The sequence below is a fragment of the Lathamus discolor genome, chromosome 11, assembly GCF_037157495.1.
Source record: "Lathamus discolor isolate bLatDis1 chromosome 11, bLatDis1.hap1, whole genome shotgun sequence".
Classification (NCBI taxonomy): domain Eukaryota; kingdom Metazoa; phylum Chordata; class Aves; order Psittaciformes; family Psittacidae; genus Lathamus; species Lathamus discolor.
The window spans coordinates 4,068,243-4,091,484 of record NC_088894.1 but is presented as its reverse complement, the minus strand read 5'-3'; the positions used below and the strand labels follow the sequence as shown (position 1 = coordinate 4,091,484).

General features: G+C 45.8%; 1 protein-coding gene across 2 annotated transcripts; it reads right to left on the bottom strand.

Moving 5' to 3' along the window:
- Positions 1-239: 239 nt before the first annotated feature.
- SAMHD1 (SAM and HD domain containing deoxynucleoside triphosphate triphosphohydrolase 1) lies at positions 240-22,669 on the bottom strand. Of its 2 annotated transcripts, XM_065691271.1 has the most exons (16): positions 22,471-22,669; positions 22,319-22,385; positions 17,051-17,123; positions 15,386-15,546; positions 13,780-13,895; positions 13,082-13,152; positions 11,884-12,039; positions 9,564-9,664; positions 9,353-9,461; positions 8,728-8,819; positions 7,458-7,573; positions 5,837-5,976; positions 4,544-4,633; positions 4,224-4,328; positions 3,743-3,880; positions 240-2,262 (listed from the first exon to the last, which is right to left on the bottom strand). In XM_065691271.1, exons 1-16 carry the CDS (start codon positions 22,652-22,654, stop codon positions 2,209-2,211), a joined length of 1,773 nt encoding a protein of 590 aa, XP_065547343.1. In that variant the 5' UTR covers positions 22,655-22,669; the 3' UTR covers positions 240-2,208. The 2 variants fall into 2 exon arrangements, with proteins under 2 accessions (XP_065547343.1, XP_065547344.1); XM_065691272.1 differs by lacking the exons at positions 22,319-22,385; positions 22,471-22,669 and adding an exon at positions 19,789-19,866.
- Between the last annotated feature and the right edge of the window lie 573 nt (positions 22,670-23,242).

Here is a 23,242-nt window from a genome sequence, read left to right as displayed (position 1 = left end):
CTGGAGCAGTGCCTAAAGCCAGCCTGGGCACTGGGGGATGGAGGCCAACCTGCTCTTCCCAGGCACAAGAGGCCTGTACAGCTGCACTGCCTCCGCTGCAGGTACCATTCCCCTAGATTCAGAAACCACTTCAAGACCTGCACTGCCACAGAGCAGCGCTTGGCCTTTAGAAATACATGGGGGCTGTTTGTAACTATTGAAACAGTCTTGAGCACACAAAGTCCACACACCGCAATTCCTTAAAAGAATAATAAAATCATTGTTTATAAATCTAATCTTAGTCCATAGAGGCTCAGATTAACGTTAGAGAAAAAGAAATGCAAAACAAGTATGAATTTCTGCTTAAACGTAAGCAAAAGGTATTTCCCAAGTATAAAGTGCACCTTTTACAACAGATTCAAAACAAACCCAAGCAACGGTAACAAAATTACACTGTGCTGAACAATACTTGATTTTATGCAGATAAGGGAGACAAATGCCTTTATGATGTTCATTCTTGAAGCATCTAAGTTCTTTAAAAGCCTTTACAGAGGTCCTGTCACTTTCCAGTAGCTACCTGGTACACCTGCAGGTGTGAAGTACTGTTGAGGATGAACAGCAGAGGTTGCATGGCACCCATCACCTTTAGACATGAGCTCAGGTACAGCAGAGCACAAACCAACTTCTGGTTATTGAAACAAATGAAATCCGAGTTAAGCACATGACCGCTCATCCTCCCTCTGCCGAACGGCTACCGGTTCCCGTGATAAAAAGGGCAAAGGCAATGCAATGATCTGAAGAGAGCTCTGAGGTTCTCTCACAGGGACTTCCCTTTGTGTTAGTTTTCAGAAACTAACCCGGCAGAACAGCGCGCTGAACGCTGCCTTCCCCACACCCCAAAAGCCAAAGCTTGTTCCAGTTTCTGAGCGTTGCTGAACCTTTTGATTTGCAATTTCAGTTCTGAGGGGGGGCTTTTTCGAGCTTTTAGCTTTTTCTTTACTGAAAGCAGCCTTCCTCTTAGACCTGAGTAAAAGGTGAGAGGAAAAAGGTCTTCCTCGCTCACTTTTCCAATTGGACAGACACTTGGCAATACTCACAGGAGTACTGCCAGTAAGGTCAAAACGGAAAAACCCTTATAGTTCTACAAGGGAGAGAAAAATGACACAGGAACAGCAATCAGAGATCCAGGAGACAAAGGAAGGGACACAAGAATGGAAGAATACCTGAAGAGCCTGCTGAGCATAGTGTAATGCAGAACTGGAGCAAGGACAAGCAGCACCAGAGCAGCATCCTGCTGGGATGCACTAACCGTGCCCAGGACACGCGGCTGGCTGCCCTGACAAGCATCCAGGTAGCTCTGCTCTCCTGCAGGTACTCAAACAATGGACGGTTTGAGCAGCTTCTGCAGTTCAGTGAGTAAAAATATAACATTCAATGTATCAAAAATACCCTATAAAAGAACAAAAGGTTGCATGTCACTGCAATGCATTGTTTACTTCAATAGGAACTGTGTCACGCTTAGAGCAAGAGGCCTGCATCTTCATCAGCTTTTGGAATACCAGAAAAGTAATCTTTGGTTATTAAAAAGATTCTCCTCTCCCTTCCTTTTATGTTCTTCTTTATGAAGAAATCAGTTTTACTATTCCTGAAGATGCCATTTAAGGTTATGTCAATGTTCTGCCAAGTCACGGGGTTTTCAGGCCATATTTACTCCTCTCTTCTTCAGGTATTGCAGAAAAAACCCCAAACAACCCCAAAAAACCACCCCTGAGCTGGGAGCTTTTCTGCCTGTTCATGCAATGTCACAATCATCTTAAGCAGCGATGGGGAGCAATGGGGACTGGCAGGAACAGTAACGTCGTCAGCGCTTCTTGTACTAACAATGAATTGCAATGTTGAAAGTTACTCTCACTACACAGTGCCAATACATTCAAAAATAAATGAGGATTGAGTCTGCTGTAATAGGCAGTTGGTTTTTTAAAAGTTCATTTGGAATATGCACTTTAAATACCCACGTTAAAACACACTGTACAGTAAAATGCATTTCTGCATTGTGCAAGGAATTCTTACAGTCCATCCAACCGGCTTTGAAAGGAGTTGCTGATCACGTTTACTCATCTTCTGAAGGAGCAGACCGAATAGTGCTAAAAGGACAAGGGTTACTTATCAAAAGGAAGCCTCTGTTTGCAGCTGGGTTCTGGAGTTGTCCTGTGTCCATCATCCCTTGCATTATTCCAGCTTTCTTTCATTTGGAATTAGATGAGGGGCAACCACATCACTATCCTGTTATTGGAAGTCAGAAAACATTAATGATAGCACATCCACGTTTGCTTTCTATCCTAAAGCAGGGGAAAGGAAGCTCAGTATCAGACTTACTAATAAACAAATAAATAAAGTCCCTGCTCCTAGAAGCATTGTAAATCAACCAACGCTGAAGGCTGCATCCCGGAGATGCTGTAAGTCAGTGGTGGGGAGTAACATTTGGTGGGGAGAAAACAACCAAACCCTGTGACAGAAGCCTTCACCATCAGCAGATCTCTTCTTCCTACCTCATTAGTAGCAGATCTAGGAGCATTGGCAAGCTGGTATTTTGGGCATTGGTACATGAATCAGAGACATTACTACACATTTTCTTGGAATTTGCCACAGTTCCTCATTTAAAAGTGCTGCAACCCATCAGTCCCAGGTGCATATACATATATATGTGTATATATATATGTATGTATGTGTATATATATATAAAAAGTGCTCAGGCAAACACAGACAAGAGAGCGATACGCTCTCTAAGTTTAGAAATAAGCTGGTGAGATGCACGTTGTGATGTTCTGCAACATGCCGGGGCCTTCAGGATGGATATGCCTCAAGTAGAACACGCTTACAGGATACAGCTGTACTCTACAAGCCACAGGCAGAGAATACCTGTTGCTCAATGCATTTGCAAAAAGCCCTTCTGAATTTAACTGCTCTCAGAAGACGGATGCCAAAAGCATGACATAAGACAACTCACACATGTAGTGGAGTGGCTCCAGGAGCATTTTCTGCTGAAAAAAGCTTACCTGATGTAACTACAACTGCTTCCCTACAGGGATAGATATACTGGAACTATCAGTAAAGGGTAATTGTTTTTAGATGAAGGTGCCCACCTTCTTGTAATGCAGGGGGATGTAATGGGGATGCTGTATCACACATCACCAGTTTACAGCCACTGCTGTGGTTTACAGCCTGGTACAGGCTGCTCCACCATCTTTGGCAGGAGGAATGCAAAGCAAGATGTATGGACTCAGGATGTACTGACACCCTGAGTGTGTGCTTTAGAGTCTCCATTTCACTTGCCAGGGCAGCTCTGAGGCTGTTCCCAACACAAAATGAAACAAACCTTAAGATGAGCTGTAACAGACCCTCTTCCTCCCTCACAGCTGGAAACTTGTATGTTGGGAGCTGACAGAAAAGGGCAATGCAGAGAACAGATGAGGCCTTGCAGTCAACTTGGACTACAGACTAGCTGCCCAGAGAGCAGAGGTTTGCAGTCTTGTTCCCACAGGTATTTTCCACTCAGAGCAAAGAGACTGACCATGAATCTGCTGGAGGAGCAGTGAGTTAAATCAATGCAAATCTATCCCTGTTTCAGTGAAACCAAGCACATCCCTGACATGAGCCACAATAAAACCAGAAGCTAGGTTAGTGAGGAGTGGCTCTGCCACAAAGACAAAGCCAACAAACAATCAGCTTTCAGAACAGTAAAAATAACAAGTGAATTTGTTACCGGTGGTTTGGTGAAATTCTTGTCCATGCACCACTGAATGAAATACTGTTTTGCAGCTGAAACAACAACTGGATCCTGACTTTTGCAATAAACCCGGATAACCTGCTCAGCAAAGGTCCTGGGTAACAGCTTCGAAACCTTTGGAATAAAAGAAGAAAAAAGCTTTAGGATTTCTTGGAATTTAGAGGCCACTGAACTTCAATTCTTCCATCTGAAAACAAACTGAAAGCAGTAGAAGACATCCCACTACAGTCCACGAGTTCTATCCAAATCCATTCCCAGTGTATCCAAGTTAAATACTGTTCATATGCAAAGGCTGTCAGGTTTCCAGATTATCTTAGCGCAACACGCACCAAAGACGCGACGGCAGCAAGTACAGCCCTTTGTGGTAGCTCTTGCAGAGGTTGTGGGGAGGTTGTGGAATCCTCACAGGCTGCAAAGATGCCCTTTAGAAGCCAGTTGAGACAAATGAAAAGACTACCTGCTCTTTACTGATCTTGACTGCCTTGGAAGGATCAGCCTTGCAGTAGAAGAGAACATTATCAATGGGATTCTGTTCTTTCATTCCATAATCCATATTGACAACCTTGCATGTAAAACAAAGAAAATGGCACTTGTTAATGCTTGTCGTTAGCTTTCTCTCAATACCTACAAAAGGATACACAATATACTTCTGTAAATGACACTAATGAAATAGGACAATAATAATGCATTGAAACATAACTCCAGTTTTCGCTATGGCACACAAGGCCTCTGTCACTGAGAAGTTTTGACTCTGAACCTGCCCGAAGAGATACTTACATCAACTACAAAATCTTCAGCCTTCAGTTCCACATCTGGAGGATCCTTTTCTGGCTTGGATTTAGCAATGCTTTCTGCCAGGCTATTGTTCTGAAGAATAAAGACAGTGATGCAGGTTACATTTACGCACTATCAGGTCTAGACCAAGGCAACAAAGAGCATGACAGAACGTGTCGCTAAACTAAAGCTTTCATTTCTTCCTAGCCTGACAGACTCTTCTTGCAGCAACCTGATTGCTTGAACCCTTGCATACCTTAGCCACAAATGTTCTACCAATGTGTAGAAACAAACCAAAAGCTTCAAGTGCAGCACAGAGCACCCGGGAGCCACGTCCAGAAGGGAAGGAATTTTTTACGTCCATTGCAGACATTATTTGTCCATTGCAAAGAAAGGGAGACTGCTCTGAAGAGCAGGGAATCACACACATTGCCAAGCTGAGGTATGTGTGTGATTTGTTGTGACTCAAGAAGCCAAGAAAAGGTTTAGACTGAGAGCAAACCTAGAAGAAAGAATTGCCAGGAGGCAACTGACAGGAGGCAGCTTGTTTGTAAGCTGTTCTATTTCTACTCTGCATCAGAATGTGTCAAGCTAACTTGCTCCTTTTCTTTGCTACTGTTTGGTTGTCTTTTTTTTCAAGTCACCTCTTCCAGTTTGCATTAACTGGAATCCCAGCTCTGAATTTAAGAATTCTGCACCTGGGATGTTCCCTTGGCTCTGGCCAGCTTGAGGATCACAAAACCAGACAGGGCTGTGAGCAACCTCATCTAGTGGAAGATGTTCCTGCTCACTGCAGGGGTTTGGATTAGGTGGCCTTTAGGGGTCCACTGCAACCCAAACTGTTCTGATTCTAAACATAATGGCATTATGGTCTCTTAAGGAGCAGGACAGACACTATGTCCTATTGCAGGAAATTGAGCCTTCAACAGTACTGAAACAGGCAACTATCCTGAACAGGCTTCCTATCCTGATCTCCTCCTTCACAGAAGGGCAGAAACTTGACTATCAATGTACAACCATTTAATGTTTCCCTGCCTCTTATTTCCTCCTACTTTTTTTTAATACAGAATCTCTTAACACTACTGCTTAGCTGAAAGAACACAAGCAAACCTCTTCAAACAAAAGGAGGAGCAGAGCAGTAAGATATCAGGTGGTCATTCTCTAACCTTATTCTTCTAAAAAGAGAAAGAAAACCCCAAACCAAACCCATACAGATATGAAATAAAAAGGTGGTCAGTGACTTAGAGAACATTTTTACAGGGACAGAATCCGGACTCTTTCAGCAATGGACATTACCTGTACAACTTCACTTCTTGTTTCAGGCTGAGTCTCTCCTAAGAACTTGTATAATTCGCGTCGTTCTATTTTATGCAGGATTTCTTGTGCCTCCTTCAGCTCTGGAGAACTTGAGTGCAGAATTTCCAGGTAGATATTATCTGCCAAAGTTGCATTGATTGTTAAGTATGTCAGAAGGCAGGGTCACAGCAAAACACGTGTACAGGGACAAAGGTTAAAGCAACAAGAAACTGCTGGTTCAGGAAAGACACTCGCTTTCAGAGAATGACTGAACACACGGAGCCTGACAAGTCACAGTATCATCAGAGTCATAATAGCTGGCAATAAAAACAGCTCAATGCTCACCCCTGCAATGAGTTTTATCACTGAAGCTGCTTCCAGTTCTTATTTAACCAGTCTTGTTCAGCAGACTGTTCTGAGCCCCAGCACTACCTGGCTTATGGACAGGCTGCTCTATCTTGTAAAAGAATAAAGTACTTCCATTAAACCTTCCGGATTTCTCAGACTTCAGCTGCTAGCATCAAAGTCCCCCTCCTGTCTCCACAAGACAGTGAAGTACTCAGTGTGTTTCCGACCATCAATATGAGCAGCAAGACACAGGTCTCTTTTGATGTGGCTTCAGAGCAGAGAAGTTATTTTTGGCTGTCGTAAGAGATTGCTGCTGTCAGGATGCTGCTGCCTCTCACAAACAACACAGCTGCACCCGTGTCTATTCACTTTCCCCAGCCAAAAATACTCTAAGTAGCTTTGACACGTGCTGCAACATCCTGCCTAGGACCACAGCTGGCTTAAGAAGCAACCAACACACTCCAGAAGCAAGTTATAAACCATGTACCCAACACCTTTAACTGAAGGTTGGTTCTATGGACAAGGTTGATCAAAGCCAGGTACTTCTCTATGAGGAATGACAGACTGTCAGAGGACACAACACAACTCAAGCCAGTTTCTGTGGCTAAGAATTAAGTCAGTTCTCTGTGTTTCCTCTTCACAGCACTGAGCCAGACCCTGAGAAATGGGAAAACATCACAAGTCTCAACTCGTGTTCACTTCTCTCTGTAATCACACTGGAGTTTCTCCACGTGTCTTCAAGCAGGCTGCTGCTCCATGTACTTACCCTACATTCTCACAAGCTCTTACCTGAGCAACCAGAGCAATAAACTAAGATGTTCATATATTGTTTTCTCCTGTTACATTTGCAACCAGGCTAGCCATGTCTCAAGCAAATCAAATCGGACCCCATCAGAGCCCTTTGAAACCTGGGGCTAGTTTCAACCAACCACATTGTAGTTATCACTGACTTATCCCATGTGTGACAAGTACTCAGGACACAAGCAGAATTCCTCCTGCCAGCACTGCCTGCAATACTCTGAATGTGTGCAGAACATAGGAAATTGGTGCTTTTCTTTCTTCTCAACATAAAAGTAATTTAAACTAGAAGGTCTTGGTCTCCCAGCAAGATGTGAATGCTCAGAGACTGGATGGTCCAGATCTGCCCCACCAGCAGTGTTTTAGAGTCCTAGTTGTGGGCAATGACCCACTGTGCCAACAGCTGTCAAAACAGCATTTTAATGGGTACTGATGTTGTTTTACTCAAACACAAAAGAATTCTCAGAGCTCATACCAGTTAACTTAGTGTAGGCCTCCATGTCCTCCATCGCTGTGGAAATCTGGTACTGTTTTCCTCCAGAGCCTTCTATTTTAAAAAACTTGTCTGCTTTTTGAAGGGCTTCTGTAATCCTGGTTTGAGACAAAATTAAGACTTAAGGATAGCATCAGTTTGAAACACCTTACTGCTCAAGAGTCAACAGAGAAATGCATTAGTACTTATAAATGTGACAGATGAAACTGCATTCCAAGCACACAGCAGTCCCTGATGCACTGCAATGTGTCCTATCTCCATGCTGTCATTGCACATTTCAACAGAGTATTTCCAGTTACTGAACACAAGTTCAGATCAGACTTTCACCTTCTGTCAATGAATGAGTGCTCTGTTCTGCTTCAGACTGTGCTTAACATTGCTTAGATGATTACAGAACCTTGCAAGACAGTGACATGGTCCCCCCAGCTGCAAGGAGGCTGCCTCACAGATGACCATAGCCTTTTACAGACTCCAGGAGCTAACAGAGAGAATACAAAGCATTGTAAAGGTGAAGCATCATGAACACATGGTATTTTACAGGTGGGAAACACTGCTGTTTCAAAGATCAAGTTCTTCCACAGTTCCCTGTACTCCGTTGTCATTTCCAGCTCTTACGCTCATTTGGATAGGCTCCTGGAACTATGGTAAGCCAAGAAGTACATTTCTTGGCTGTATTACTCCTGACATGTTGGTACCGTCAAACCTTGACATTTTTAGTCTTTTAGAGGATCTCTAAACCAGGAGCTGAAGTTTATGAAATGAAAGCAGTCATGAATCACTCTCGTACTGTGCAATCCTCTGTGTTCTTTCGTTCCAAACTCAGCAGAGGGTAACTAGGCAGCCAAGATCCTAATGAAAATGTGTTTGAGGATGCTAAGTTTTCCGCTTTCAAGAAGAGTAAAAAACTTCTGCAGACATCAGTAAGAGAGTTACAAATGCAGGTAGCCAGAACAATTCCTGCTCTGGCATAACACAGACACAATGTCAGGCCTCAGCTGAGCTGCATTAAGCTTGCTCCTTACTTTACAGTATTAGTAAGCAGCCAGTTTGAGCTAAGCACACTGACTTGAAGCTAAAGATCTGACCTTCAGCTGTCTGCAGTCAGAACAGCATAAGCACACTCTGGTTATACAGCCAAGTGGCTTATTTTCTGTGTCACGCTTTATTGATGATCTGACTATTCCAGACAGATACACAGTTACAAGAATCTAAAGATTAATGGAATGCAAGAAAAGGGACATATAATACTTGCATTATTTCAATGATGTTGCCAATCTTATGCTGGTACGCTCGCCGGTGCAGGCAATTCCGTGTGTGGAACATATCATACAAATTTCCAACTTCCTGAATCAAAAAAAAACCAACCACCTTTTACTTTTGACATCACCTTAACTGCAAAACTACAACAATCAAGGAACCAAATGAGCTATCTCCTTCCATCTGCAGCATGGAGCAGAACGGTTATCTTGCACAGTGCCTGACAGTGAGCCAGGCAGCTCAAAGAAGAGGGCCTCCCCCTTTTGCAGCCCCAAAGTCACATTCCCCTCTTGCTCAGAAGACCTGGAGCAGGATCATGCCCAGCTGATGCTTTTCCAAAGTCTCCCCTGGAAGGATACGCCACAAACCCTTCCAAACAGAGGCTTGCTCTGTCCCTCCCTTCCTTAAACCAGTTGTGAGAAGGCTTTTCAGAGCAGCTACTCTATCTTCCTCTCTTGGGCTAAAAAAGGATCCAGTAGACAACCCCTGCACCCCCTGCAATGCAGAGTGCAGCCGCAGCACGCTGCCCAGCCAGGCTCTGCCATGACCCATATGTTCTCAGCGTCCTGCTCTACCTCACACTCATTTTGCTGCTGAGCATGCCCTCTGTTCACACTCACCTTGTCACGGGTACAGATGTGCCTCTGGTTTTTCACTTCACAGACCCGAATGAATTTAAGTAACCGCTTATAATCAAAATTATTCTGGATTCCTAGGTGATGGCAATCCCTAGAAATATCCCACAGAGAGCGTTTAACAAGGAGATGACACTTGTACATACAGGAGCATGATTTCAGCGGGAATTCATAACAAACACTGAAGAATTTGTACCTGGCAAAATAATCCCATTTGTCAACGTCAATGCCATTTTTCTTGTTAGCTACTACCTCATACAGGAAACTTTTCTCCTTTGGTCGACCTCGGTATGGCCACTAACAGAGGAGGCCAAGAAGGAAAAAGAACAATCAGAAACAATAAGAAATTAAAGTGTGCGAACAATGTCAGAACTATTTTTAAAGACCAGGGGAACACATTTTGATTTTTGCCTGTGATAAACATCCAACACTGAGGTAGCAAAGATAATAAAAGTTCACATTTAAACAACGGGTTCAAACTGAAACAGGGGAAGTTTAGATTGGATATAAGGAAGAAATTCTTTACTGTGAGGGTGGTGAGGCACTGGAATGGGTTGCCCAGGGAAGCTGTGAATGCTCCCTCCCTGGCGGTGTTCAAGGCCAGGTTGGACAGAGCCTTGGGTGGCAGGGTTTAGTGTGAGGTGTCCCTGCCCATGGCAGGGGGTTGGAACTGGATGCTGGTAAGGTCCTTTCCAACCCTAACTCTTCTATGATTCTACGAAAAATGCCTTCAGAAGCTGTCTGGCATCAGAAATCCACAACCTGGGCATAAGCATCTGACATTCCAGGATACCAGGAAGAATAAAAACCACGTACACAAGTACTTCATTTCCCACTCCACTAAAGTAACAAAGAGGGGAAAAGGTTGGAATCATTTAATCCCTGGGGAGCCAGGTAAACCCATAAACATGTCACTGTCTTGCAGTCTTCTGCAATCAACTACACAACTTTATAGACCAGTTTTAAAACAGCTACTGAGATGTTTTAAACAAAAATTGTTTTTTAAACAGTCAGCCACTTAAACTCCCAGCCCGCCAGGGATAACTCTGCCGTGAGGCAAACAGGAAATCAATGCCAAAGTAACAAGATACAAATTGCACAGAAACATTACTTCCTTGAAAAATGTCATGATTCTCTTGTGTACAAGCAGATAAATGGCTTTCATGTTACCTGTGTCACAGAACTATTCAAATCGAGATGAGTAAGAATGGAAACGTGCAAGCAGCGGGTAGAAAGCGCATCATAGCTAAAACCATCCTGTACTGATCACAAAATGCTCTGCTACAGGGACAATGTTCAGGACACCACTTCTGCACAACATACAGGAATGGCTGCCAGTGGAAGGCCCTGCAGCACAACACCAGGAGGGTGGCAAGAAGGTTGCCATATATCTTATCTGACACTCCTTTTGCTTTTATCCTCCTGGGAAACAGGCACAGAATCCAACCACGGAAAAGCAGACATGGGGTAGGAACAAGGCACAAGATCAATGGAAGTGGCAGGCAGCAAGATGTGTGTGCAAATGAGCAGGAGTGGGTAAATATTAACTTGCAATCTTTGTGAACGAATATCCTATTCCTGTAAGATCTCAGAATGAATTCTATTATGCCAAGCTCCCCGGGTTTGTCATCCGACTGCTAGAGTACACGTGGTCGAACTACACGCTACTGCAGCAGAAAATGACGGGCAAGTGCTAACATTTGTGGGTTATTCATCTGGGACAATACACAGATTCTGATTAGGACCAGATTGTCATGACAGATCTCCCACTGATGGGTTCTTAATTCTGGCAGTGACTGAATGGGTGCCCCTGAAGAGATGACAAGAGCTGTAAAGTGAGGAGAAAGGACTTAATCCTTGCAACTCTAAGAATGAATTAATAATCACAATCTCTTCTTCCTTGCCCCCTGAGGCAACACATTTGTCAAGTCTTAACCCCGCCTCTGTGTTTGTTACTGCAATAAATTCAAGCATTTTGCTACTGATGTGGCTCTGGCACTTGGGCCATGCTTTGGATTGCTCATTGCCTCATCTCTGCCAGTTCTCAGTTTTGTTATGTATTATCAGCTTGTTCCCCTGAACTACCTCCATGTTTTGTTATGTATTATCAGCTTGTTCCCCTGAACTACCTCCATGTTTTCTTCGTATGGCCACCTGAAAACACAACCTCCCATCACCACCTTCAGGTTCCAGTAAACAGGCTGTTATCCCGACCTGGTCATTTCAGGTTTCGGTTAAAAATGCAGTTCCACCAATCTAGCTACTCAAGTAACATTCTTAAGCTGTCCTCTAATCTGAAGATTCGGAGGTAAGAGCTTCTCAAGAAGACCTAGGCCAAGTAACACAGTGAGGCCCCCACCTCCTGCCAACACGATAAGAAATAATCATTACACTTCTCCAGCATCTCTTGTGTCAGGATAATCATGGGGCTAAATACAGATGCAGAAATTATCTACTCTTCCAGTAAAATTAAAGACATCTATTGGGATAACCACAGGACCAGCACACTGACTCACCGATATCTCACATGCGGCTTCATCTGTAGGTCCTCCTATTTGTTCCTTAATGAAGGCCATATCTTCTTCCAGGACAAGACCATACGACTCCATGACTTTTTCTAGTTTATTGGAAGCAATCAGGTGCTCAAACATTTTAACAGAAGCAGTTTCATGCTGTGAAAAAAACCCAAACCAACACCTAAAAGTTGCATCACCAAGCTTAAGCATCTTTCCTGCAGTGTCACAGCTTTCTCCTAAGCCAGCAGGAGTGCCTGGCAGGGCACCTCGGCATGGTGGGGGGGTCCAAGTGCAGCACCTGGGTTAGTTTCTGTTCATTTGCTATTAAAACAAACAGGACACACACTGTTCAGCAGAGAGCTGTTACTTCTAACAATCCATTCTAACAAACAGCAGTAAGACGGTTACAATGCTGAAAGACAAAATAACCAATTCTACTGTGCAGAAGATTAACAACTTTACTCAGCTGATTCTGCTTAGGAATTGCAAGCAGAGGCAGGCGTGAAAGGCCTGTGTTATATTTCATTTGCAGCAAAGAACCCTTGAAACTCTTCAAAGTTTCTGAAAGGTTGAATTCTAAACACTGTATTAAACATCCTTGAACTAAAAACTGGAAGCAAGCTCCCTGTTGGTATTTTGCGTTTGTAAAATATATTCAGGGTAAAGCTCACAACACGCATTTAAAGGCCCAATGCTGGCTTGAAACGATCAGAGCAGCCCTAACGCACGCTGCTGCCTCGTCAGAGACACCCTACAGGCACTGACAAGATCGGGATTTCATTTCTCCTCCGTGTCACCCAGCGTGACATCTGCAGGAAGAGGACGTGTACACAGGGAGGTCTCATGAAAGCACACAGGAGTTCAAGAGCATCCGTACTTTCAGGGAAGGGATGCTGGTGACAAGCGCCTGCCCTCACTTCCTTTGCTTCACACCTCTTTCTGCATTGCTAGTAAGGCTGCATCTGCTCATGGCCATGCTGGAGGGGGCTGATGTTTCCCAAAGAAACAGGGAACAAGGGAATCACCACATGATGAGAAGACAACATTCTGGGTTTTGATTATGCCATCAAAACGATGCAGTAAGAAAAGCCTAGATGACACTTATGTTCTCACAAGCACTGGCAGTTTTCAAAGATTAATTATTCTCCCTTTAAAAAAAATCAGTTTTCTACTTTTACTTTAATAGTGAAAAGCCCACCTTCCACTTCCAATCTGGACGAGTGAGTGGAATAAATCTTCCATCAAACATGTGTGAAAATGGCCCATGACCTTAAAAGTAAAGATGACAGAGGTTTAATCTGAGGCATGGTTGTCAGTAAAAATATTTTGAGCAAGCTAAGGATCTGGGCTCTCTTATATTTGACTTGATCTGGACATACAGAATCACAGACTGGTTAAAGCTCATCCAGTTCCAACCCCACTGCCATGGGCAGGGACCCCTTCCACTGGAGCAGCTTGCTCCAAGCCCCTGTGCACAACCTGGCCTTGAGCACTGCCAGGGATGGGGCAGCCACAGCTTCTCTGGGCACCCTGTGCCAGCGCCTCAGCACCCTCACAGGGAAGTATTTCCTTGTATGTAAATCTCCCCTCTGTCACTTTAAAGCCATTCCCTCCTTGTGCTAGCACTACAGGCCCTTGTACAAAGCCCCTCTCCAGCTTTCTTGCCTGTCCCCTTTAGGTACTGGAAGCTGCTCTAAGGTCTCCACGGAGCCTTCTCTTCTCCACACCGTCTCTAGCCTGTCTCCATAGGAGATGTTCCAGGAACAGATAAATCCTCTCCTGCAATATGGCCATGCACTGAGCAGCCCAAAAGAGCTGTCTCATTCTGACCTCAAAGACAGCTTTTGATCCCGGTTAGCTTTCAAAGAGCAACAATCCATCTCAAATGTAACTTACCCAAATCATGACAAAGCCCAGCAATTTCTACACAGAGGATGTCTCGCTGGGTTATATCCAGTTCCGGTTGTCTCTCCTTCAGTGCACGAACCAGACATCCTGCTAAATAGCCCACCCTGTTGCAGAAGAAGAAAAATTAAGTCCTTTAAGTCACAGCTCTTGTCTAACAGGTAGCATACAACAAAACCTCTAACCTGCAAGAAAGTCACAAAGTATTTCCAGTAGTAGAATTTCAGTCATCAGTAATACATTTGAAAGCAAGAAAGCATGAGATACCATGCCCCAAACATGGTAACAACTGTAACTGTGTAAAGCATTATCAACAGCCTGCATCCTGAAGCACTACAGCTTACACAACATCCCTCAACTTCCAGTCAGTGCAACTACAAAGGTTCACCACAGTCACCAAAGCATTTTGCTCTTTCAAATTGCTGTTTTAACAGCAGCTTATGACAACTCTTTCTCTTCCTGTCACTCATTTTATGCCTGGCATTTAATTACACAGAATAGGACACACTGTTCTCATGATAGGAACTCCTGTAATGTGTTCACAAGCTCTACCCAGCTTCCTTTTCTACCTGCCCCAATCTTGCAGAACACCTTAAAGCAAGGCAAGCTTTCATGTGACAGGGCAGTATCATTGATCAGACCAACTTTTACTGTTTGGTGGTTTTTCACTAGACCGATAGGCACACAGAGCTTGAGAACTGTCCCAAGTTTAATTCCATGAATTGAACAGTTTAAAGGGAAAGGTTGTTGATACCACTGGAGTTTGCAGATTCCTCTTGTGAAATCTTTGTTTATATCCCTCACATTTTTGTCTTTTCAGGTTTACCAGATACAATCAATTCCAGCCTCCCTGATCCGGCCCTCTTGCAACAGACATTTGCATCTTTTTAGTGTCACGGAGCAGGAGCATACTCCAGACCTACTCCACAATATTTCAGCGTTAATAGAAGCAAATTTAGGCTGGCCAGACCTCTTGAAAAAACAAACACTGACAAGTTCAATTTCATTGCACCTTGGGTTACACCTTTAAAACAAGCTTGAATTTGTCATTAATCAGCTTCTCCGTGGACTGCGAATGACAGCAATCCAGGAATCCTTGGGTCCATCATCGGCTTCTGTTTACCTTAGAGCTAACAGCCCGACAAGCTGCCATCAATTGCACAAAGCACACACAACTGCAAAGGCAAACACTGCTGATAAAAGGGGGTTTAGCTGTGCTGAACAACATAAGGGGAATAAAACTGTCTGGCAAGTCATTTATAATAGCCCTGGTACCTTTCCAGGTCTGTGCTTTAAAACTCAAGTTCTGACCAAGGAGAACATAAACCACTCACAGTTAACATTATTCTTACAAAAAGTGGTGGAAAAGGAAACCTAACACTGATATGTCTTGTGGGTTTCTTTGTCTGTTTTGAAGTTCAAGAGAACAGCCCATAATCACACAGCACATCCAGAAACATTAGTGAGACCGTAACTGCCACCACAGCAGTATTCACCAGTGCCCAAAGACAGCATCCCCCCTTGCCTGGCACTTCACAATGGAACCAGGTTAACAGACTCCTCAGGGGAATGCAAATGCAAGACATCACCACCTTACCCTATAGAATGTTCAAAGCGGTTGTGAGAGGCTCCTGGAAAAACAAAGTAAGTGCCACCAAGCTGCTTAATGTATCTGAGGCGCTGAAACTGCGGTGTGTCAATGATACGAACAAGAAGGGGATGTATTTCAATGTGCCCATGAATTGGGTCGTTAAAAACCTAGAAAAGCCAAGCAGAAGTGTAATTAACATTTAAAATTTGACTTTGAAAAGAAATAGGCACCAAGGTAAAAGATAACTACAATGGTCAGGCTCGGTGTTTGGTTTTCTCCACTAAAGACTTAACACTTGAGAGAACAACGGTCTTTACTGATCTGCTACTCCAGTTAAAAGCAGGACGCCACAATACAAGGCTGTGACAGCCAGTAAGAAGTGTCTGGTTTGACACTGTGCTCTTTAAAATCAAGCGAAATTTTGCAGTGTGGAAATTATGGTTCTTATTTTTTGTCATAAGCCAAAATGCAAACCCCAAGATAACTGCAATACAAAAGGCATACTCCTTGCTCACCCCTAAGCACGGGTTTTAAGACACATCTGAGTAACTGCAGTGACTTACCAAAGAAGATAAACACACACGTTGCCTCAAAACGGCAGATAAAACCATTTCATCACACCGAGGCAAATCAGGTGTTCCTGTGCTCTCTCTGCTCTCGGCCACTGAGCTGACAAGGCTCTAGCAGACGCACAGGCTACCAAAGAACACATGCAGCCCTGGCCCGAGTTAAACCAACATACACCACTGTGATAGACTGCTGGAAGCCAGGAGTCTGTTAACCCAAGCCTGGGGCTAAGCTAACAGAAAAACACAATGATGCATGGGCAGACTCCACAACTCGTTAAAGCTGTGAAGTACAATGCTTTGTTCAACACTGAGGTGCACAGGGGGTGGCTCCTCCACAGGCAAGTGCGCCTCAGCATTGTTCTCCTTCATATTTATCCTCTAAACTATTACATATTCATGAGGTTACACAATGCGCCTATACATATTCATGACCTATCCCCGCTTCGTATTATAATGAGGTAAAAGGTCCTTGCTTGCGTAGGGTCTCCTGGTGGTCCTGGGCAGGGATCTCAAGATGAAGCAATCGAGTCTTCCCTGAACTGTTCATCTCTAGTCGCTGCACATGTTCCCTGGTGATGCAGTCACTGTCCAAACTGTGAAGCTGACTTCAGCTGGTTTAGGGGTCCAGAGAACAGGAGATACTGTTCCTTCCTCCTACCAATATCCTTGGTCCTCCCACTGTTCGGGCAAGTACCATAAGTGTTGAGCAGGTATTTGTTGAGAAAGCAGTAACATTGTTAAACAAACGGCTTAACCCTACCCCCCTGGACATCCGTTAACCCTTCGCATCAACAAGGAGAGGCCCTACACAAAGAGATGTGAAAGGGGAGCTCCTCAACACGCTTCAAACAGCTCCTCTGTTCACTCTGCCTCTCACAACCGCTAGGTGCCCACATGAAGCTCTTTGCTGATGATTTTAACGGTACTTCTGGTTAATGTGGTTTCTATGAGACTGCTCACTACCAAGGGAAAGGCAGAACCACAGCTCCATCCAAAACCACCAAGCCAAAAGGAGGGAGGCAGAGAAACAAGCATAGGGACAACGCTGTGAAGCCCTGGAAGAAGTGCTCCCCAACATAATGTGACAAGGCACTTGGGCTACCTTCATCGCATCCATGTGTTGCTGTTGCAGTTTGTCCAGGCAGGCCAAAACTTTCAGTCTCTCAGCTGGAAGGCTAGAAAGGGAAAAAAAAGGACCTTGAGGGCAAAGTTTCCAATGCATTTCCCTTTCCAACTTGCAGTACATATGGAATTACTTGTGCAAGTTCATCTTAACTCTGATATTCGTTGCCTTGTTCAGGGAAGTATCTCTGCAGCTTTTTCAGGAAAACATTGAACATACTTATCCTTCCAAAGTCAAGGATAGAGGGAAGAGAACAAATAGCTACAGAAATTGTCTGTAAAGCAGTGTAAGAGCTTTTCCCACTTACACAGAATCAAGAAACAGAACCACCAGGAAGGACACATCTTTTCCATCAATTGCTTTAAGGAAAAGTCACATTTGGGGATAAACCCTTTAACTTCATGGGAACGACAACGTGCAGTGCCTGAATAACTGACAAGTTGGAAAAAATCCTTAAACCAAAACGTCAAAGTCCCAGTAAACGATTCTCATAAAAATTTCTTTCAGTTTGTCAACTCTGTGTTAAAAATGTCATAAAGATACCTTGCTATCGTTGTTAGTAAATTATTAAGGGTCCCCTTCACAACACATAAATGTCCAGCACAGGTACTCTCTTGTACCCATGGCAGTCTAAGAGCACAGGTGGGACAAGTTTGGAGGGAGACACAATACACCCTATTGCACCCACTTCTATTGACCCTGCATGTCCTTGAAACCAAGGAAAATATTTTCAGCTCAATTTGACAGCAAACACCTTATCACAAGGAGGTATGATTTGTACCTTTTACACTCCTCAGCAGTTAACCATCCTGAAACCAGTTTTACACCAGCTTTTCAATTTAAACTTTAACAGAAGCAATACAATAAAAGATCAACAAATACTGCTCAATGCAGTACATTTTCACCCGAATCATTTAATAATTCACAGCCCATCAACTACTGAACACATGTGGTGTCTGAGCTGCTGCTGAGCGCTTTTTGTCTTAACTGCTCAGTATTCCTCCCCCAGCAAGGAGCGCTTGGGCTGCAGCCTCTCTGCTCACAGACTGTGTCAAGCCTTCAGCGGCTGCCACTCACGGTGACGATGAAAAGCACCAGTGGTGATGCTCGGACCAGTGTGCTACTTCACATCCTGAGCAGCTCACAGGAGCACTCACAAACCCCCACATACATTCCTGACAGAGCCCACTATTTACAGAGCTGTAGGAAGTAGCTGAGGGCACCAAAGGAAAGCAACCTGCATCTGCCCACTCTTCTTGCTCTCCTAAGGAGATGAACTTCAGCATTTGAACCTTGGAAAAGCCAAGGAACTCTTCTGTGGCCAGCAAACCAGAAGCTTGTACACACCTATGCTTACACTCCCAGGAAAAGCAACTGCAGCTGCTCTTTGAGGCCCATGCTGAAAATGGGACCAAGAATACTTAACTTGTAAGAAGAGAGCAGCCTTCCTGACCACAGGTATGGCTATCTCAGGCACGACTAATGCTTAGGCTGGTAACCAAGCAACTCCATCACAACCCTCAAAAACAGTTCAGGGACAACAAAGTCAGAAGCAATCTGCTTCCAGCCATCTACATTCACCTTCTGTGGAGTTCTCTCTCAAGACACCTAGCGAACATGCAGAACCACACCTGGACCAGAGCACCTTTGCTCCAGCAGACTTGAAAAATTAACACCCAAACTTGATGTGCAGAGATGACCCCCACATTTTTAATTACAACTGAGGTCCTCATTGGACACAACCAAAGAGAGGGAAATAAAACCCAAAAACCATAAGTGATGCTCCAAACATTTGCTCACCACTCATTGACTGATGCCCAGATCATCCCTGAGCAGTGATCAGACTCTTTCAGCCAACTCCCCACAGCTTCTATACTGACCATGATGTTCCATGGAACAGAATATCCCTTCGGGTGGTTTGGGTCAGATGTCTGTCCTGTCTCTGCTCACTCCCAGTTTCTTGTGCCCTTCCTCACTGGCAAAGCATAAGACACTGAGAAGCCCCTGACTGGGGCAAGTGCTACTAAGCAACAACTAAAACCTTGCTGTGTTATCAACATCCCTGTCACACTAAATCCAAAACACAGCACTGCACCAGCTACTAGGAAGAAATTAACCCTACCCCAGCCAAAACCAGGACAGGAGATTAAACATCATCACACATGCTTTTGAACAAGCTGCAATGCTGCAGGAGGTACAGCAGCACCATCATATAGTCACACAATAGACCTCAGGGAACAACTGCCCCAATATACTTCTGGTCACACAAAGTCCACAAGGTGTACGTTTCTGAGAAGGTGAGGTGGTGCAAAGCTCACCTAGCATTAAAGGAAGGACAGAGCTGCTGACTACAGAGCACAGCTTGCTGGCTCAAAGCGCTTGATTATACTTTTAAATCCCACAAAATTTCAGGAGAGAAGAGAACATTAACTGGAAAATAGGCAGGTACATAAGAGGAAGGCATGTGGGTGCCTACAAGCATGAGAAATTACCAATGACTGCAAGCAGAACAGCAGAGAAAGGACAGTTATGTACGACTGACAGTAGTTTACTCTGCAGCTACCTGTGCAAACACAAAGAGCACAGCCTCATCATAGAATCATAGAATAGTTAGGGTCGGAAAGGACCTTAAAACCATCCAGTTCCAACCCCCCTGCCATGGGCAGGGACACCTCACACTAAACCATGGGATGTGCTGCTTTGCTCCAGAAACTCACCTCCAGCAGGGCTGAATGAAGCGGCGCTAGTGCAGCTCTCGGCAGGGTACAACACATCTACTGAAGTCACGCCTGGGACAGGTCGGTGCTGTGCATGGGTCAGAGCAGCAAAGGGAATAAATAGGTCCAGACAGGGAAGTCCCTGCCTGACGCACCATGTCAGTGACTTATGTGTCTTATCATCCTGCCCTGTCTCCAGGAACACTAACCCTGTGGCAGCTCTGGATGACAAAGAATGTTATCAGTCCAGTCATAGTGTGACAGGAATCACCTGAACACCAAAACCTCTCTGTCCTTCTCCAGATAGGAAGCAACAGCAGGGGATTTTTTACCTGCTACGTGGCAAGACTGCTTCAACCAGGACATTATGCACAAATCATGTGTCAGCACTGTGGTTTCCAGGGCTCTGCATGCAGAATTGCTGTAACAACCAAAGCAATACTGCTGGCTGTCTTCCAAAGGGAGAGGACCAGGGTGAGGTCCAATACTTCCCCATCCACCCCCTCTTCTTTGCCCACGCCCTCCCTCACGGCACAGGAGACAAAAGCAGGAAAATCCCTTTTCTGCACCCGTTAGGAACTTAACTGTTGCAGAGATCAGCAAGACAGCCCTACTCATCAGTCGTATCTAGTGTGCAGCATGCTGTGCTTCACACAAAACATCTGCTTCCACGAACATGAGAATGGATGGGAAACCCACAGCACTGCCTCTAGGCCCCTGCCATTCCGAGCTTTCCCCACTGCAAGTTCAGGAATGTCAGTGAACCAAATATCAGCATTCATTACCAGCCTGTCACAGCGAAATGATGAAAGTTACTGTAGGACACAGCGTATGGTGGGAAAACGCATGCAAAGGGCTCATTCCTAAGTGCAGAGTTGAGATGATTTAAAAAAGCAGAAGGCTCCAGCAATTTCTCATCCAACCCACAGCGTTTTCAATATAACAGAAACAAGATGTCAGATCTCACCAAAGGAAACACCTTAGAAAAGGAAACCCACAGGCATGCCATTCCATACCCCCAGCACCACCTACCCTTCACATGAACCAAGTGCTCTTCTCAGCTGTTCAACTCCATGGCCTGTATCACAGGCACTTCCTTATTGCCCCATCCCAACTGCCTACAAAAGCCAGTGTGTCTGAGCCTTCAAATGGGCACAGGACGCTCAGACAAACAGCAAGGCACTGAAAGGACCCCCCCCAGGAAGGATGGGGAGAAGAACTGAAATAATGTTAAATCCACTGGTTGAGATAAGGACAGCCCAATAACTAAAGTCCTGTATACACTACTACTAATAATAGTAACAATAAGGGAAGTAACAAGGAGAGGGAATACAAAACCGAAAGGAGAAAGATAAAAAGCAATAAACCCAAATGATGCACAGTACAATTGCTCACCATCTGCTGACTGATACCCAGCCCAAACCAAGCAGTGATGAGTCCCTTCTGGGTAACATCCCCCAGTTTCTATACTGGGGGTGACGTGTTCTGGTATGGAATACCCCTTCAGTCTGGTCTCAGCTTCCTCCAGGCTCCTTGTGCCCCACCTCACTGACACAGCATGAGACTGAAAAGTCCTTGATCAGGGTAAGTGCTACTGAGCAACAACTAGAACACTGATGTTAGCATCACTCTCAGGCTAAATCCAAAGGCACTGTGCCAGCTACTAGGAAGAAAAGATAACGGTTGCAGCTGAAGCCAGGCCAACCCCCAGAAAAGTTACAAGGTTTTTGGGACCAACCATTTCCATCACTCCCCGGAGCGACCCTCCAGGTGCTTTAGGCCAGCAGCATTCAGTTCTCCTCTGCTCTTGGCAGGTGCCCGCTGTAAGGCTTTGCCAAGTGCTGAGGCCACTGAACTCCACCAAGGATCCGCATCCTATCAGGGCACACATCCAAATCTCTTTTCCTGTGACAGTCCATCCACCCTACTGCAGCAGGGGCAACAAAGAGCAAAGTCCCAGCAACTGCTGCAAGACGAAGATCCCAAAGCTCAGGACTTATCTCAGGGATGTGGTGAACCCCATCCTGCACGGAGCAGCCCTGCTCTTTAAAAACCATTACTGCTGTCGGTACTAGAATGGAGCAGCATTAACTTGAGCCAAGAAGACGGTTCTCATCAAACCCCCTGGGGTTTATAACGGTCCTGTGAGCACCCGAAAGGTCATCGCGTTGGTGGCAGCTCCGTTAAAGCCTTTCAGATGGATGTTTTTAGTTACTGGGCACAAGCTTCCCCGCCCTGTACGGCACTGGCCGTGCTGGGGTCAGCACAGGAAGCGGTAAACCGGGGCGGAGGACCCCCACTCCGCCGCACCGGGCCCGCTCCACCACAAACACCCGCTCACGGCCGAGCTCCTGCGCACCCCTCGGCAGCGGGTCAGGACCCGGGCAGGGCCTCGCCGCCGCGCAGCCCCTCGCGAACGCCCTGCCCGGTGTTAGCGGAGCGGCTGGTGCGGAGCGCGGCGGGCGCCTCCCGGCGTGGCCGCCCTTCAGTCCCTCCCTTCAGCCCGAGGCCTCCCGGGCGCGGCTCTCACCAGACACGCGCGGCCTCGAAGGCGCCGGCGGGCAGGTCCAGCAGCATGCTCGCGGTGACTCCGTGCTCTGCGGGGAGTAAACACAGCGTCAGCGGCGGGGCGGAGCGGGGCGGGCCGCTCGGCCGGCGCCAGGCCCCGCGCCCCGCCGTTACCCCGGAAGCGGCGCAGGAGGCCGGGCTCGCCCAGGCCGCAGCGCTCCAGGTGCCGGCACAGCCGCTCCGTGTCCCAGCGCCGCGGCTCGCCCCCGTCAGCCTCCGCCTCGGGGCCGCGACACACCCCGCGCCGCGCGCGCTTGGCGGGAGCCGCGCCCCAGCCGCCCCCCGCAGGGCTCCCCATGCCCGCTCACGGCCGCGCACGCGCAGCGCGGCGGGGGGAACCTGGCGCCGCGGTGACGTCACGGCCAGCGCTGCACACAGACACAGACACACAGAGACACAGACACACACACACACAAACACACACACAGACACAGACACAGACACACAGAGACAGAGACACAGACACACACACACACACAAACACACAGACACACACACACAGACATAGACACAGACAGACACACACACACACACAGACACACACACACACACACACACAGACACACACACATACACACAAACACACACACAGACACAGACAGACAGACACAGAGACACAGACACACAGAGACAGAGACACAGACAGACACACACACACAAACACACACACAGAGAGACATAGACACACACACAGACACACACACAGACATAGACATAGACACACACACACACACAGACAGAGACATAGACACACACACACAGACACACACGCACACACACACACAGAGACAGACGCACACACAGATGCACACACAGACACACAGACACACACACACACAGACACACACAGACATAGACACAGACAGAGACATAGACACACACACAC

Bases quoted from the DNA above. Each gene is read 5' to 3' on its own strand.
- SAMHD1 (XM_065691271.1), bottom strand. From the start codon at position 22,654: ATGGGGAGCCCTGCGGGGGGCGGCTGGGGCGCGGCTCCCGCCAAGCGC. The intron at 17,124-22,318 runs GTGAGAGCCGCG...TTCCCTTTCTAG, and splicing joins TTCGAGGCCGCGCGTGTCTG to CCTTCCAGCTGAGAGACTGA. The intron at 12,040-13,081 runs GTGGGCTTTTCA...TTTTTTTCACAG, and splicing joins GTCCAGATTGGAAGTGGAAG to CATGAAACTGCTTCTGTTAA.